We start from the raw sequence: 19003 nt of genomic DNA, 5'->3' as shown, positions 1-19003 counted from the left end.
AATTAATGTCGCCACCATACAGTCAGGTAGTACTTAGGCTTGAGGGGTAAAGAGGTGTAAGTAGGCGGAGTTTAACACTGAATTCGTTTTTACCTTTGAGTGAGGTATCTATGTGTGTGTTTATAATCAATGACGAAAGGGATATATATCTACAATATGCAATCACATTCCGCCTATTCGTTTATAAAAAATTCAATTAAAAACAGCTTATGTTTCATTTCGGTTCAGAGATGATTCACCATCCCCTTACTTCCGTTTCTGTCTCTTCAGAGGGGCTACATGAACACTTCTCATGTAGCCCCACTGAAGATGTCTGGAGAGACAGAAACCTACGTATGGGGATGGTGCATCATCTCTGAACCAAAATGGAACATCGGGTACTGACATCTGGGTATTTCGCTTAGTTTAGGTACCTGTTTGGTTATAGCGTATTGTTTTATTCTGTAATACTAAAAATAACGAAAGAAATGTGAATTGCTAATACTGAGGAATCGGTACTTTGGGTATTGGACAAATACTCGCTACTTTGTAACGAGTAGGTACTAAATTTACACCACTAATAGGAACTCACTGGTCACGAGTCGGGTTCGAATCAATTTAGTTGGAACCAAACGGAGTTTTACGACTCACCGGTTAAAGCTAGCGAACTGAACTAGTGGAAGACCAATGTAGCTGATGACGAACTGATTCGAAGAAAGCCGCGGAACGATTCAGAATTTATGAATCGATCGCGACTTTTGTAATCGCGTACTTCCAACTCCAGTTTGGAGACAAGTCGACGTATGTGTGTGTAGATATTAATAACTTAATTCAGAATTGAGTAATCGCGTGCAGTCATGTACTGAATGATTGCTTCTTGTATTATAGTAACATTGTAACCGTATTTTGATATTAGTAAATAAAATTTTGTTTTTCTTTTACAGATAAATGTCAAGGGGGCTTCCTTCGAAACGGAGCTGTTAAAATACATATTTTAACGGTCGTCCAAAATAATCATTTCGGACGCTCTCTCATAAAACAACCCCAAGTACTTAAGCTACAGACCCTATCGACGTGTATAAGAACTATTTTTTTTTGCGGGAAGCGTTCCTTCCTTCCGATAAGAGTGGTTTTCTTTCACTTCCGTCTTCAACCTTGACGAGTCAACAACTATAAGTACTTCTCATCTACGGTTTCCGCGTCGTTCACGTGGAAAATTTACCGCTAAAATTCACCGGCTTTACTAAGCCAAATAGACTATCGTGTGTGTAAACAGTGCGCGCGTATGTGTTTTTAAATAGTTCCCGCACACCGCATATTTTCTTTCATGCGCCTAGTAGCAGCTTCACAAAGATATCTGGCAAGATAGAAGAACAAAGAACCAGAACAAAATATGAAACAGGGCGAGTTTGTTTTTCTACCAGTATTTATCATTCAACGTGTAAAAACTTTAGCCGGGAGAAAAAGACCGCTTATTGCATAGTGTGCGCGTCTACAAACTTTCCTTTTTTTTAAGCAGTAAGCTTAGGAAATATTTTCATTATTTTCTCTAATTAATTGTGTAGTATTTCAACAGGAGCGAAAATTAGAATATTATTTTTATTTTATTTTGATTTTATTTTGGACTGGGATAAAAGAATATGTTTTTAAATTAAATAAACCTAGGTTTTATTTTAAGTATGTTGTCCGAAACCACTATGCATTACAATATCATCCTTTCCCCTACAAAGGTGTTTCCTTAGTGTGTAATCTTAAATGTCTTTTTAAAGTACCTGCTTCACTAAATTGTTTAAAACAAATTTCACACTTATAAGGTTTTTCTCCAGTGTGCACTCTCAAATGTCTTTTCAAATTACATGTTTGATTAAACTGTTTAAAACAAATTTCACACTTATACGGCTGTTTTACAGTGTGCACTCTCAAATGTGTTTTTAAATGACCTATATGACTAAACTGTTTAAAACCAATTTCACACTTTGTAAGTTTTTCTCCAGTGTGCACTCTCAAATGCTTTTTTAAAGAACTTGAATCAGTAAACTCCTTTAAACAAATTTCACACTTATAAGGTTTTTCTCCAGTGTGCACTCTCAAATGTCTTTTTAAATTACATGTTTGTTTAAACTGTTTAAAACAAATTTCACACTTATACGGCTGTTCTCCAGTGTGGATTCTCAAATGTCTTTTCAAATTACCTATTTCACTAAACTCTTTAAAACAAATTTCACACTTTGTAAGTTTTTCTCCAGTATGCGTTCTCAAATGTATTTTCAAAGGACTTGAAGTAGTAAACTTCTTTAAACAAATTTCACACTTATAAGGTTTTTCTCCAGTGTGCACTCTCAAATGTTTTTTTAAATTACATGTTTCATTAAACTGTTTAAAACAAATTTCACACTTATACGGCTGTTCTCCAGTGTGCATTCTCAAATGTATTTTCAAATTACCTATTTGACTAAACTCTTTAAAACAAATTTTACATTTGTAGGGTCTTTCACCAGTGTGCACTCTCAAATGTAGTTTCAAATAACATGCTTGACTAAACTGTTTAAAACAAATTTCACACTTTGTAAGTTTTTCTCCAGTGTGCACTCTCAAATGTTTTTTTAAAGAACTTGAATCAGCAAACTGTTTAAAACAAACTTGACACTTATAAGACTGTTCTCCAGTGTGTATTCTCCAATGACTTTTCAAATGACTTGAAGTAGTAAACTTTTTTAAACAAATTTCACACTTATAAGGTTTTTCTCCGGTATGCACACTCAAATGTTTTTTTAAAGAACCTGCTTCACTAAACTGTTTAAAACAAACTTCACACTTGTATGGCTTTACTCCAGTATGTACTCTCAAATGTATTTTCAATTTATATGTTTGGCTAAACTTTTTAAAACAAATTTCACATTTATAAGATCTTCTTCCAGTTTCTACTTCCATATTTTTATTCAATGGTTTTCCTTCAGCGTGACGACCTGTATAGCTTCCTGTATGAGTATGAGATGAATGTGCAGTTATTGTTTCCATACTTTTCATTTTGTTCTGCTCCTGGGAACAACCTAAAATATTTAAAAGTTTATGTTTAAAATTACATTTTGAATAAGGGGTTTAGTCTATTAAGATAGTGAAAAATTCCCCCAGCGACATTCCAAAAATAAGGATACCATTCAGTTTTAAGAATATTTTATATGAACATTTCGATATTGCATTAACGTTAAAAAAGGTGATTTGCTAGTATTATTAATTTATTATTATTGAGAGAAATGTCCCAGAGCTAAACAATAAATCTGAAAATTCTCTTGGAGCCACTTTTTGGTAACATCCTTAATCTCTGCCTTTTACAATTTTTAAGGCAAGGAGACGACGAATAAAGAAGACGAAAGGGACTCTACAATATGCAATCACATTCCGCCTATTCGTTTATAAAAAATTCAATTAAAAACAGCTTATGTTTCATTTCATCTCTTTACTTCCGTTTCTGTCTCTTCAGAGGGGCTACATGAACACCTCTCATGTAGCCCCACTGAAGATGTCTGGAGAGACAGAAACATACGTATGAGGATGGTGCATCATCTCTGAATCGAAATGAAACATCGAGTACTGACATCTGGGTATTTCGCTTAGTTTAGGTACCTGTTTGGTTATAGCGTATTGTTTTATTCTGTAATACTAAAAATAACGAAAGTAATGAGAATTGCTAATACCGAGGAATCGGTACTTTGGGTATTGGACAAATACTCGCTGTTTTGTAACGAGTAGGTACTAAATACGAATGGAACGAAAATCTTACAATTCCGCTATTTAAAAAAGGCGACAGAAAGGACCTAAAAAATTACAGACCCATCTCACTGCTGTCGCAAACGTATAAACTATTCATGAGGATTATCAACAACAGACTAACACACAAATTGGACTCATATCAACCAGTAGAGCAGGCAGGATCCGAAAGGGATATAGCACCACTGACCATCTTCTAACAATTAGGACACTAATAGAGAAAGCTAACGAATACCATATACATCTGCACTTAGCGTTCGTTGACTATGAAAAACCATTTGAGAGTGTGGAAATGTGGGCAATAGAAAAAGCTATAAACAACTGTAGAATAGATTCCAGATACAGAATGCTAATACATTTTATATATATATATATATATATATATATATATATATATATATATATATATATATATATATATATATATATATATATACATATAAAATAAATATGCAAAATCATTGGCTAATACTCGTAAAGTGAATGTGAATTTAGTTGGAAATATATAAAATGATGAAGGGTCATCATTCCATACATTTCTGTGCAACTATATACACCGGTGTTTCGGCCTATTTGGGCTTCGTCAGTATAGTGTAGCAAGTTAAAAAAGTTGTTTGTTAACTTGTAAAAGGATTACTACAGGAGCAAGGTTACCAATTTTGGTCAGGTTGTTAGAAGACCCGCAGTCGCAAGGCTACAACTAACATTGCCAAGGAGGTAAAGCTACCTGAGGAAATGAAAAGCCATAACATTATTAAATAAAATGATGTTGGATAATCGAGTACAAATATAAAAATAAATATGCAAAATCATTGGCTAATACTCGTAAAGTGAATGTGAATTTAGTTGGAAATATATAAAATGATGAAGGGTCATCATTCCATACATTTCTGTGCAACTATATACACCGGTGTTTCGGCCTATTTGGGCTTCGTCAGTATAGTGTAGCAAGTTAAAAAAGTTGTTTGTTAACTTGTAAAAGGATTACTACAGGAGAAAGGTTACCAATTTTGGTCAGGTTGTTAGAAGACCCGCAGTCGCAAGGCTACAACTAACATTGTAATATTCTTCTAACAACCTGACCAAAATTGGTAACCTTGCTCCTGTAGTAATCCTTTTACAAGTTAACAAACAACTTTTTTAACTTGCTACACTATACTGACGAAGCCCAAATAGGCCGAAACACCGGTGTATATAGTTGCACAGAAATGTATGGAATGATGACCCTTCATCATTTTATATATTTCCAACTAAATTCACATTCACTTTACGAGTATTAGCCAATGATTTGGCATATTTATTTTTATATTTGTACTCGATTATCCAACATCATTTTATTTAATAATGTTATGGCTTTTCATTTCCTCAGGTAGCTTTACCTCCTTGGCAATGTTAGTTGTAGCCTTGCGACTGCGGGTCTTCTAACAACCTGACCAAAATTGGTAACCTTGCTCCTGTAGTAATCCTTTTACAAGTTAACAAACAACTTTTTTAACTTGCTACACTATACTGACGAAGCTTAAATAGGCCGAAACACCGGTGTATATAGTTGCACAGAAATGTATGGAATGATGACCCTTCATCATTTTATATATTTCCAACTAAATTCACATTCACTTTACGAGTATTAGCCAATGATTTTGCATATTTATTTTTATATTTGTACTCGATTATCCAACATCATTTTATTTAATAATGTTATGGCTTTTCATTTCCTCAGGTAGCTTTACCTCCTTGGCAATGTTAGTTGTAGCCTTGCGACTGCGGGTCTTCTAACAACCTGACCAAAATTGGTAACCTTGCTCCTGTAGTAATCCTTTTACAAGTTAACAAACAACTTTTTTAACTTGCTACACTATACTGACGAAGCCCAAATAGGCCGAAACACCGGTGTATATAGTTGCACAGAAATGTATGGAATGATGACCCTTCATCATTTTATATATTTCCAACTAAATTCACATTCACTTTACGAGTATTAGCCAATGATTTTGCATATTTATTTTTATATTTGTACTCGATTATCCAACATCATTTTATATATATATATATATATATATATATATATATATATATATATATATATATACCCATATGACCCAGAATCTCTCATAATCAGAATGACCCATATATATATATATATATATATATATATATATATATATATATATATATGTTTAAAAACATGAGATGTAGATCCTTGAAACACACTCAGTGATCAAAAGATCCAAGGTTAATAGTTTGACGATATAATTATATAATCTATATTTATATATATAATTATATAAATATATAATCTATATATATATATATATATGGGTCATTCTGCTACTTTTCGACCAAAGTCGTGCGGGGGGGTCCTCCGATTGTCTTCAAATTTTAGTATGTTATAGTAGGTTATAACAAAAACACTGTTGCCAAATTTTCAGATTTTTCCCCCTCTCCAAATCGGAGAACGAGCCATTTTTAGCTGAAAAAACGACCTTTTTTCATCATTTTTTTACCTATTTTTAAAAATCTCTCAAAATTCGAGTTTTCAACATTTTCTTATTCTGCAAGTTGCATTGTGTACGTTAAGTCGTCAGATTTCAAACAAAAGTTATCAAATTCATATACAGTGTGTCTATAAAAAGTTAGCCTATTGTCGAAAATGTGACCTTTTTTGCAATTTTCGTGTCCATTAAAATAATCGTGAAACCTGCTTCTCTTATCTTTGACAAATTTTAACAATGCCATTTGATTCTAATAGATACACCATTAATACTGGCCTTTTAGAAGTTTAAAAACCTTAAGGTGTGACAAAACTACAGCCCATTTAAAATTGCAAAAAATCGAAAAAACGCGTTTTTGCTCATTTTGACCCCCATTACAACTTCTGTGCAGAAAAATATTTTGCTTTCAGATTTTCAACATTTTTTGCTCAAGGCACCAATTAAAAGATTTTGACTATCTCGTTCATGGCATTTGATATTATGATATAATTTAAGGCAATGAAATTTTAATAAATCGAAAAAACGCGTTTTTGCTAATGTTGACCCCTATTACAACTTTTTTGTAGAAACATATTTTCCTTTCAAACTTTCAGTATTTTTTGCTTTGTAACGTTTAAAAAAACTCCAACATTAATTTAATATCCCAATTCCCAAAAAGAATGTCCATTTTTTTAAATTTATTTTGTGAAGTTCAATATCATTATAAGATCCCAAGCCGTCCCTGTACACAGCCATGAAGTATTGCATAACATTTCAATTTGTTACAATTTGTAAGAAGTGAGATGCGTAGATGAACTTTCTAGAAGAAATCTTGAACTGAAAGTTGAGTTCTTGTCAACTAAGCATCCCTAAGGATCAAAATCGCTCGGTACTTCCGTCGTATTTTTCCCCTGTAGTAGCTTCAGAGCGAAGCGCAAATTAGTCCAGCTTTATGTCCCGAGGTGAGAGCGTCTTCTCCTCGGCTGGTACTCGCTTGAATTAGGGCGTAGTCCCTTTTGTTCCTCGCCGGTAATAAGCATAGAATGGTCGTATGAAGATCTAGTGTGAGTGCACGACGATTTTTCTACCCCATAAGGGATTTGTATGGTAGAATTTTGTGCTCTCATACTCTGGTTGAGTTGTGACGCAGTTCTATAAGCCGGCATTGTGTAGAAGTCTTTGTTTGTTCCTGTCCCTATGCAAGTTCCAGTTGATTGCCCTGAAAAGTTCCAATTTCCCAGAAGAGCCCCCTTTGTGATTTGTGTATGGAATGTCTACCCCACACCCCACCCTCCAGTGATTGCCCTGAAATTGAAGAAAGAAGCCATGTCCTGCCCCCTGCCTCAGTTCGATGACCCTGTTTGTTGATGAACCCCTCCCCTGTAGTTTGTGACTGTGACGAAGTTTTTTTTGTTTTTAAGGTATGATACGTTTTTTTAATTTTACTAAATTTCAAGTGGATAAATTGCTGGTAAATAATTGTATAAAGAAATTTGCTTTCATAATGGTAAAAAAAAAGGCAGTGACTTATGACATTTGACAGCTACGTCAAATCTTGTGTTGAAATAAATAGGTCAAATTTTATTTGACATATACTGCCCAACAAGTTCATTTGTAATTGTTTTGTTTGTAATCATTGTAATCATTGTTTTTGTAGTAAAATTTTGAATAAACCTGGTAAGAGTTTAAAGTTTTGAATAAACGTTTTGTAAGTGTATCTACCATTTTATTTCTGTAACCTTGTTTTGGAAAAATTTTAACTAAATTCTAATGCAACTGTGTGTAAGTTTTAGTACAGAAGAAAGAATATGGCATAGAAGCCAGTAAAAGAAAAGATGTTGCCCAGTCTAACCCCAAAGAGGAATCAATGATGAATGTCCCCCCATTTGGTACCCCGTAAGTGAGAAAAAAGTCTTAGTAAGTACCCATATATGAACCAGAGGATTTGTTTCGAACGGCGTCCTGTTTTTTAAATAGTAGAAAGATCCTCTAGTCTGAGTAAGTACCCTTTGTATTTGGTTATGGTAGTTTAGTCATCTTAACACCCTCCCCTTCCCTAACGAATCTACGACCTAGCTCCCGCACAACAAATGAGCTGCCGTCTTGCAAAGAAGGTTTGCATGTCTGTTTCTTCTAAAGCCCAATTCTTACCCCCCAATATTTTTATAGTTAGTTCTTTCCTTGTCCCCATAATGAGCAGACATGTAAAACGCTTCAAATGCCGCCCAACGTGTGTGGCTCGACTCATTTTTGGCCTCCTTCCGGCTCCAGTTGTTCGCAAAACGCTTCAAATGCCGCCCAACGTGTGTGGCTCGACTCATTTTTAGCCTCCTTCCGGCTCCAGTTGTACGCAAAACGCTTCAACTGGCACCCAACGTGGGGCCGATTCATTTTTCTGCCTCCTTCAGTATCCAGTTGTTGTCTTGTCCAGTTGAATGCTTCAAATGGCCCCGACAACGTGGGGCATGTCTTTTTTGGCCTCCCTCAGACCCCATTAGCATGTGCCCACTACCATGTCCTTTTAGCCTCCTTTCGGTCTCATTTGTACTACAACTGTTAGGCAGTGCCCGTCCCCTTGGGCAGCCGATCTCAGTTTGTGGTGCAGGTGTTTCCGATAACATGGAAGCTTGACTCGTGTCATGTTTTGTATGCCCATTGTTACAAGTCTAGCTTGTAGACATGTTCAACTAGTAGTTAGCCTATCTACTAGTCCCCAATGTCTTTAGCCACCCCCCGCTTAGTGTTACATTTGTAACGTACACCCTGAAGTTTGACCTGAGTAAATATCGCCCCAGTCTTCCCATGTAGTTTAGCCCAGATTCCTCTTGTCTTGCCCCCAGAAACTGTTTCATGTCTGTTAGTGCCCCCGAAACTGTTTCAGTCTGTTAGTCCCCATGAAAGAGCCCATTTTTGTAGTTTTTGTTGCAGAAGTTAATAATTTTTCCAAAGAGGTGTAAGTATGTACACATTTTGTTGTGATGTTGATTTGGTCATGCTGTTGATTGTATAGGCATGTACCATTTCATACATCATAGTGTATTTAACTTGTAACCCCATATGTATACTGGTATTGTATTGTATTGTATGTATCGTAGAACAGAATTGTATGTTATTGTAGCGTACTAACTGTATTGTATTGATATTGTACCCATGATGAAAGCATTGATTTGAATTTTTTTGAAAATATTGATGAAATATATAGACAAACAGTTGAATAAAAAAGTAACGTAAAATTTTTTTGAAAATTTTGGTAAAAAGTAACGTTAAATATTTTGAATATTGAATCCACTTATGAAGTATAACAGTATGTTGTATTTTTTGCATGTATTCCTATAGATCAACAGTTTTTTACAGAATAATCGTTTTTTGTGATTTATTGATTTGGTCATTTGAGTAGATGTGTAATGTTGTTGGTATGGTCCGTGTATGAGCTTAGTCCCGTATTGTCTGTGAAAGTTTTGTCATCCCATTGAGAAGTCATCCCATTGAGAAGTGGCCCCGTGAAGAAGTGAAGAGGGAAACCGTGGAGAGGCCCCCCACTTATTCAGGAAGTCACCCCTTGAGAAGTGGCCCCATGAAGAAGTGAAGAGGGAAACCGTGGAGAGGCCCCCCACTTATTCATGAAGAAGTGAAGAGGGAAACCGTCGAGAGGCCCCCCACTTATTCAAGAAAAAGCCCCCCCCTTGTCTGTGTTGCCCCTTGTTTTTTTTGACTAATCTATCTTTGTAGGTGTCAAAAGGATGCCAGAGGTTGGTTGAAAAGAGCCCGTGAAGTGAAGTAGTAGAAGTCCCCCCGTGAATGAAGTATGTCTTTTTGTATCTGACATGTCACAAGTGTAATACTCGTGATGAAGGAAGTGTTGTTCAGCTATCTGTGAACACTTCCATTAGTAGTCGGAGCAAGAAATGTCTTATCCCGTGTGAGCTCATATAGGAACCAAATTTCAATATTGTTTGTGTTTGTAAGCCCCTGAGTATCTAGAAGTCATTGAGTATGTTGTTGCCTGTTTGTTTGTCTATCCCTGTTTTGTCTGGAAGTTTTAGAGCCCATTGTCTGTTGTCCCGTGTTGTCTATTAGCCCGTGTTGTCTATTAGCCCGTGTTGTCTATTAGCCCGTGTTGTTTGTTAGCCCGTGTCCGTGCTGGAGTTTGATTTTTTTGGCGAATAGTTAGTTGACCTCTCTTCTGTTTGTTGAATGAAAGTAGGCCAAGAGCAGAAGCTGTGACAAGGCTGGTGAGGTTAGGATCTGGCCGCGTTGAGTACAGGTGAAGCTTGCTTTCGGTCGATAAATGGAAGTGGTTGTTCGTCAGAACTGTCATACTTTCCAATGTCCCTTTGGTCTTCCCCTTGCGTGTTGCTTTCATCCCCTGTTTTGAAAAAGTAACCCCCCATATTGAAAAATAAAGTCCACCCCCAGTCTTGAGAAATGAAGTCTATCCCCTGTTTCGAAAAGTGAAGTGTAGCCCTGTTTTGAAAATGAAGTCTTTCCCCAGCTTGTGATTTGAAAATGAGAGAGTTGTCTTGTGAACTTTCATGAAAGGTTCTTATGTCCTAGATTGGACTGTTGAGTTAAAACGTAATGATGTAGTGTTCTAGTGATGTCTGTTTCTTCTAAAGCCCAATTCTTACCCCCAATATTTTTATAGTTAGTTCTTTCCTTGTCCCCATAATGAGCAGACATGTAAAACGCTTCAGCTTTAAGTACCAATTTAAAGATTTTGCATATCCCGTTAATAGTATTTGATAATGAGATAGAAATTTAATGCATTAAATTTAAAAAAAATCGAAAAATTTCGTTTTTGCTAATATTGATCCCTATTACAACTTTTTTGTGGAAAAATATTTTGCGTTCAAACTTTCAGTATTTTCCGCTTAACCTTCCGATGACCAACCTTTTTTTGTTACACCGATAACCAACGGGGGTAAAAAATGACCCCAAGTAAAAAATGACAATTGACAAAAAAATGAAGTTGTTTTAAGAAATGTAATAATGTATTCGTAATTTTATATTACTATTCTATCAATAAATTACAAATAAACATTAGTAAAGCATACTTTTAATTACAACTGAACAAAAACAGGAATCATCATTCTGAACTTAGAACTAAAGAAATTTTAAAATATACACTAATTACTGTTGTTCTGAAGCTATTTCCTTGTGGCATTTTTATGATTAACTATTTATATGGGAAATAAGCCACAATTAAATTGAAAACATAATTTTATTAACGTTTCGACGCCCAAATCGGGTGTCGTTGTCAAAATACAAAATACTACTAAAATAAACAAAAATGTTGTTGCTAAGTAAAAAATTCTTTTAATAATTTATTTAATCTGACTCATGTATATTGGCAATTCAGACATATATTATACATTTTAAAGTAGAAGACTTTAAAATGATATTGCCAATATTTATGACTTGCGTTCCTGGGACGACTTTACAAAAGATAGTTCATTCGATTACATAAAATCAACCCCAACGACAGAATATCCGTCACAAAAAAAATCATAGCATGTGATCTGTCTTTAAAAAGACAACCAAATACAACGATGACAGTAAAATTCTCGCGTTAGAGATTCCATAGTAAATCACAAGGGAAAACCAAGAAAAAAATATATACGAGTTAGTACATATTTTATATTTTAGTATTACTTATATATCTATGTATTATTAATATTATTTAAAATTTAAACATGTTAAAGTCAGAATTTGGTATTCATTTTTTTGAGAGTAAATTAAATGTAAGACCAAATACTTACGATGTCGGGATAGGATCACGAGGTTTTTTCTTGGTTTTCCCTTGTGATTTACTATGGAATCTCTAACGCGAGAATTTTACTGTCATCGTTGCATTTGGTTGTCTTTTTAAAGACAGATCACATGCTATGTTTCTTAAGCTGGGGTTGATTTCATGTAATCGAATGAACTATCTTTTAGTAAAGTCGTCCCAGGAACGCAACTCATAAATATTGGCAATATCATTTTAAAGTCTTCTAATTTAAAATGTATAATATATGTCTGAATTGCCAATATAAATGAGTCAGATTAAATAAATTATTAGAAGAATTTTTTACTAAGCTACAACATTTTTGTTTATGTTAGTAGTATTTTGTATTTTGACAACGACACCCGATTTGGGCGTCGAAACGTTAATAAAATTATGTTTTCAATTTAATTGTGGCTTATTTCCCATATAAATAGTTAATCATAAAAATGCCACAAGGAAATAGCTTCAGAACAACAGTAATTAGTTAGTGTATATTTTAAAATTTCTTTAGTTCTAAGTTCAGAATGATGATTCCTGTTTTTGTTCAGTTGTAAGTAGTGTTGCCAGGTGCGATTTGTTTTTAATCGGTACATAAACAAAAACAAATCGGGATTTAGGGTTGTAGATCGGGACAAATAAATCCGAATTGCATGAAAATCTGGTTTTAGGTTCTACTTACTGTCTACTTCAAAGTTGAACTTGTACCGTTAGTTGCTTTTACTTGGGAGATGACTGTTACAGTTAACCCTTCTCGGGGGTAAAAAAACGCGCGTTTAAAATAAGTACCAAAATGAAAATGGATCAACTGACTAACTCTAAAAAACTTTTTTACTGTATAATTTTTAAACTAAGTCAATACTTTTCGAGTAATTTTATCAAAAAAAATATTCTTAGCAGAAATGTAGCTTTTAAAAAAGCAAAAAAAATTGTATGTTCAGAAAGTCTATAAAACCAGTAAAAGCAAAGTTGTAGCTAATCAAAAATACGTTCTTATTCGTCAAATTCCAAATCGAATGTTTTAACTTGACATAACCAAAAAATTAAACAATTTTCGAGCAAAATTTTTTTTAAATTTTTTAAAGTGCCTAAAAAAATCTTTATTTTTGTTTTATATAAAAGTCTCTAGCATTAAAACTAAGTGCTACCGCTTTACCATTTGCTTTATATGTGTATTGTTTATACGATCTGTAAGGTTTACCGGTTGGAAGTGCTTAGTTTTGAAAAAAATTGGTTTTATAGTAAAAAAATTTTTCCTAAAATATTGGAAAATGCCCTTTTTTCAAAATAACTTAAAAAGTATTAGGGATACTAAAAATCTCACGGAGTAAAAAGTAGGTAGGTTTTGCTTTTATAAATATGATAGATTCATTTTGTTTTTCTGTTAGACAAAAATTGGTTCAAATATGGCTGTTCATATTTTGCATACTCGTGATTAGTGACTCGTTCAGGCCCTTTCAATCATGTAAAAAATACATAAGTAAATTGTTTGTAAAGCGGTAACGATTAATTTCATTTTGGGTGCTAAGTAGGGGGAGATTTTCACGATTTTTTTACCAAAAAAAAAGGAGTCAACTTGATTTTGAGAATAACTCTCTTAGTTTTGATGCTAGAAAGTTTTTAAAAACAAAAATGAAGCTTTATTAAAAAAAATTTAAATGGTTTTTCCCGAAAAGTCCTTCATTTCTTGGTTATTTCACGTTGAAATATTTGATTTGGAATTTGACGAATAAGAACGTATTTTTCATGAGCTACACCTTTGCTTTTGCTGGGTCTATAGACTTGACGAGTTCACAATTTTTTTATATTATGCTACATTGTTGCTAAGAATATTTTTTTCGATCAAATACTTACTTTTTGAGTTATTTCTGAAAATCGCCTAAAAACGTGAATCTTTTGTCGAAAAATAAACATTTTCAATCGTAAATAACTCGAAAAGTATTAAATAAGTTAAAATTCTATAGAAATAAAATTGCTTAGAATTAGTCAATTTATCCATCTCCGGACTTATTTTAAACGCGCGGTTTTTCACCCCAAAGTAGGGGTGACTGTCACCCCCCGATTTAAAGCAACCAACGGCACAAGCCGTCCAAATTTTTATGCAATTCGGAGTTGATCCTGAAAATTACACGGTATCGCCGTATTTACAGTTCATGTACTGGACTACAAGGTGTTTCTATAATCTGTATTTAATCTTACATAATAATAATAATCAGACAAAATTGCAAAAAAAAAATCGTAGATTAAATAAATTATTTCGTGGGTGAAAATCGGGACATTTAGTGTCCCGATCAGGTACAAATCGGTACGCGTCCCCAGACCCCTGAAAATCGGGACGTCCCGCGCAAATCGGGACACCTGGTAACGCTAGTTGTAAGTAAAAGTATGCTTTACTAATGTTTATTTGTAATTTATTGATAAAATAGTAATATAAAATTACGAATACATTATTACATTTCTTAAAACAACTTCATTTTTTTGTCAATTGTCATTTTTTACTTGGGGTCATTTTTTACTCCCGTTGGTCATCTGTGTAACAAAAAAAGGTTGGTCATCGGAAGGTTAAGCGGAAAATACTGAAAGTTTGAACGCAAAATATTTTTCCACAGAAAAGTTGTAATAGGGATCAATATAAGCAAAAACGAAATTTTTCGATTTTTTAAAATTTTAATGCCTTAAATTTCTATCTCATTATCAAATACCATTAACGCGATATGCAAAATCTTTAAATTGGTACTTAAAGCAAAAAATACTGAAAGTTTGAAAGGAAAATATGTTTCTACAAAAAAGTTGTAATAGGGGTCTACATTAGCAAAAACGCGTTTTTTCGATTTTTTAAAATTTCATTGCCTTAAATTTCAATCATAATATCAAATGCCATGAACGAGATAGTCAAAATCTTTAAATTGATGCCTTGAGCAAAAAATGTTGAAAATCTGAAACCAAAATATTTTTCTGCACAGAAGTTGTAATGGGGGTCAAAATGAGCAAAAACGCGTTTTTTCGATTTTTTGCAATTTTAAATGGGCTGTAGTTTTGTCAGACCTTAAGGTTTTTAAACTTCTAAAAGGCCAATATTAATGGTGTTTCTATTAAAATCAAATGGCATTGTTAAAACTTGTCAAAAATAAGAGAAGCAGGTTTCACGATTATTTTAATGGACACGAAAATTGCAAAAAAGGTCACATTTTCGACAATAGGCTAACTTTTTATAGACACACTGTATATGAATTTGATAAATCTTGTTTGAAATCTGACGACTTAACGTACACAATGCAACTTGCAGAATAAGAAAATGTTGAAAACTCGAATTTTGAGAGATTTTTAAAAATATGTAAAAAAACGATGAAAAAAGGTCGTTTTTTCAGCTAAAAATGGCTCGTTCTCCGATTTGGAGAGGGGGAAAAATCTGAAAATTTGGCAACAGTGTTTTTGTTATAACCTACTATAACATACTAAAATTTGAAGACAATCGGAGGACCCCCCCGCACGACTTTGGTCGAAAAGTAGCAGAATGACCCATATATATATACAAGTAGTATTTTGATTGACTTGATTGGAAATACGAATTTCACAAATTTTTTGGGTATTGAAGTCAAATAGGGGCTTTAAAGTATACTATTGTCTAATATTCGAGCTTTCGGAAATGTTTATTTCCTTTTTCAAGAATGTCTAAAATGCAATAAGATAAAAAAAATATTAGAATATTTATCAAAGAACAAATAGTAATGAGTAACCTACCAGAATTTAGATTATAAAAAAATGTTGGTTACTATACATAAGATTAAAAATATCAATGGTAAACGGCTGTTGTACATTTTGAATAACATAAAAAACAATAAAAATTCTTAGCAAAAACACTTAACAAAGGATAAAAATTGGTTAAATTTTGAAGTAATGATCTAAATTTGATTGACTTTTAAAAAGTTTAGTTTATCATAAATACATGGCTGACAAAAACTAAATGTAACTATGGTAATAGTATATAGGTGTTTATAAGAAATCGAATAAAAATCTATGATAAGAAAATAAGGAAATTTATGTTTTCAAAAAGCAGAAAAGTTAATATTAAATATTAGTGATATTAATTAATTATATATATATATATATATATATATATATATATATATATATATATATATATATATATATATATATATATATATATATATATATAAACAAATGAAATAGAGAATGCGGAAAAATCCCCTTACGAACAATTCACACATCCACTACTTCGGGCTGGGAAAATTTTTTTGAATAGAATCGAAGATCCAAACACCAGCTCTTAGAAATGTGTTTCGCCCTCTTCAACCTCTATGGGCTCATCGGTGAAGATGAGAGGTTGAATATCTTCAGACACATTCCAATCAAAAAACAACATTCGAGACCTAGACATAGTAGGAACGTAAATCTACGCCCAACCTGACAATGCCATTCTCAAGTTTTAATTCCCTAATTACTTTAGAGTAAGTAAGATAATGTTTATGAAAAAACAAAAGATGTAGATCTTTGAAACACACTCAGTGATCAAAAGATCCACAGGTACTGGTTTGGACGACCACTCGTACGAAAACAAACAAATGAAATAGAGAATGCGGAAAAATCCCCTTACGAAAGGCGAAACACATTTCTAAGAGCTGGTGTTTGGATCTTCGATTCTATTCAAAAAATTTTTCCCAGCCCGAAGTAGTGGATGTGTGAATTGTTCGTAAGGGGATTTTTCCGCATTCTCTATTTCATTTGTTTGTTTTCGTACGAGTGGTCGTCCAAACCAGTACCTGTGGATCTTTTGATCACTGAGTGTGTTTCAAAGATCTACATCTTTTGTTTTTTCATAAACATTATCTTACTTACTCTAAAGTAATAAGGGAATTAAAACTTGAGAATGGCATTGTCAGGTTGGGCGTAGATTTACGTTCCTGCTATGTCTAGGTCTCGAATGTTGTTTTTTGATTGGAATGTGTCTGAAGATATTCAACCTCTCATCTTCACCGATGAGCCCATAGAGGTTGAAGAGGGCGAAACACATTTCTAAGAGCTGGTGTTTGGATCTTCGATTCTATTCAAAAAATTTTTCCCAGCCCGAAGTAGTGGATGTGTGAATTGTTCGTAAGGGGATTTTTCCGCATTCTCTATTTCATTTGTTTGTTTTCGTACGAGTGGTCGTCCAAACCAGTACCTGTGGATCTTTTGATCACTGAGTGTGTTTCAAAGATCTACATCTTTTGTTTTTTCATATATATATATATATATATATATATATATATATATATATATATATATATATATATATATATATATTGATAAGGGGTACCTTGTCGCCTCAGAATATATATATATATATATATATTGATAAGGGGTACCTTGTCGCCTCAGAAACGGTGAATCGGTAGACTTTGTCGCCTCATATATGACGTTGTCGCCTCACTTTGGTGAGGCGACAACGTTTTGGGCTGAAAATTTCAGGACAGCTTCCCAACCACCTTATGAGTCGATGTGCAAAAAATAGTTTTGAGGTGACAACGTACCCCTTTTCACTATTTCTTGGTTCGTTAGTTCGGCAGTATATCACTGGCGCTAATATCGGCATTGCAGCAGTGACTGGCTGTATGTTGTCGCCTCAGCATATAAATTCTACTTTTTGTTTAACAACCGGTACCTTGTTGCCTCAGATTTTGGCAACGTCGCTTTCAGTTTGCATTGGGTATTAGGTCGTGAAATATAGAAATATGCGCCGTCGGTACCGTAACAAGGCAGCTAAAAACTTTATGATATAAGTTGCAGCTTACAATTTAAAATTGTTGTCCAGAAACTCTACCGACAAACGAAAAAAGGAGATTCCTCAGATAATTGTAAGATAATTTAACCCAATTCACTTAGTCCGAAAATGCTTCCTAAGGGAGCTAGAGCTCTTTGAAGATGGTGTCTTGTAATAATTAGTTTTTCTTAAATAGCGCCAGAACGCTTCTATTTAGAAAAACGAAAATTATTACGCATATGTATCATCCAGATATAAATCCATTCCATAATTGTGGATTTCCAGTACCGGTCATAGGCGCCCGTTTTGGGTACGGCAACGGTTATTTTATCCCATACCTTTTTTATTTAATTTTTAAGCATTTTTGACTATGGATTATTAAATTGTGAATTATTCTAGTACTAATAGGTACTCTTGCTTTAAGTCCATAGAATATACCATTTTCTAGAAAAATCGATTTGAAAATTTTTCGTTTCTTGAATTAAAAAGAAAATAAAAAAACACTATTTAGAAAACGAAAACTGGTACGTTTGTTTATATCCCAGAGATGAATCGGTTTCATTAATTGCAAATTTTTAGTACCGGTCATATGTGTCCGTTTTGGGTAGGTCAACGGTTATTTTATCGCATAACTTTTTGTCTTTCATTTTTAAGCATTTTTGACACTAGATTATTAAATTATGAGGTATTCTGGTACTAGAAGTTACTCTTGCTTCAAGTTGGTAAAATTCAAAAAACCAAAAATTTTCAAATAAATTTTTTGCTAGAAATCGATGTGTCCTACCGACTTAAAGCAAGAGTACCTTTTAATTCTAGAATACCTCACAATTTAAAAATCCAGAGTCAAAAATACTTAAACGCTAAAAACAAAAAAGTTATGCTATAAAATAACCGTTGCCCTACCCAAAATGGACGCCTATGACCGGTACTAAAAATTCACAATGGATGGAATCGATTTATCCCTGGAAGATGACTAGGCTTACCAAATTTCGTTTTTCTAAATAGAAGCGTTTTGGAGGTATTTAAGAAAAACTAGTTACTAGATGCCATCTTCCAAGAGCTCTAGCTCCCTTAGGAAACATTTTCGGACTAGGTGAATTGGGCTAAATTGTCTTAGGAAAATATCTGAGGAATCGCCTGTCTTCGTTTTTAGGTAGAGTTTCTGGACACCCTGTATAAACAAGTTCTATAAGAGAGAGAGCATGCCGGAATAAAAATATATTAGCTGGTCGCATAGGAATTAATAAAAATTACAAACGG

At 33.7% G+C, this 19003-nt stretch overlaps 1 protein-coding gene across 2 annotated transcripts in view; it reads right to left on the bottom strand.

Moving 5' to 3' along the window:
- The window catches only part of LOC126890040 (zinc finger protein 235-like), an 88664-nt gene that overhangs the window by 25244 nt on the left and 44417 nt on the right, over positions 1-19003 (bottom strand). Inside the window, exon 2 of one of the 2 annotated variants that reach the window (XM_050658867.1) lies at positions 1623-3029. The exons of the other annotated variant lie outside the window; for it this stretch is intronic. Coding sequence (XP_050514824.1) covers positions 1702-3029 — 1328 coding nt within the window. The 3' untranslated portion in view covers positions 1623-1701. Of the gene's footprint in view, positions 1-1622; positions 3030-19003 lie in introns of those variants that run through there. 2 annotated transcript variants of the gene reach the window in all.

The sequence above is a fragment of the Diabrotica virgifera genome, chromosome 8 (genome assembly GCF_917563875.1).
Source record: "Diabrotica virgifera virgifera chromosome 8, PGI_DIABVI_V3a".
NCBI classification, from domain to species: Eukaryota; Metazoa; Arthropoda; class Insecta; order Coleoptera; family Chrysomelidae; genus Diabrotica; species Diabrotica virgifera.
This window is presented reverse-complemented; position numbering and strand designations above follow the sequence as displayed.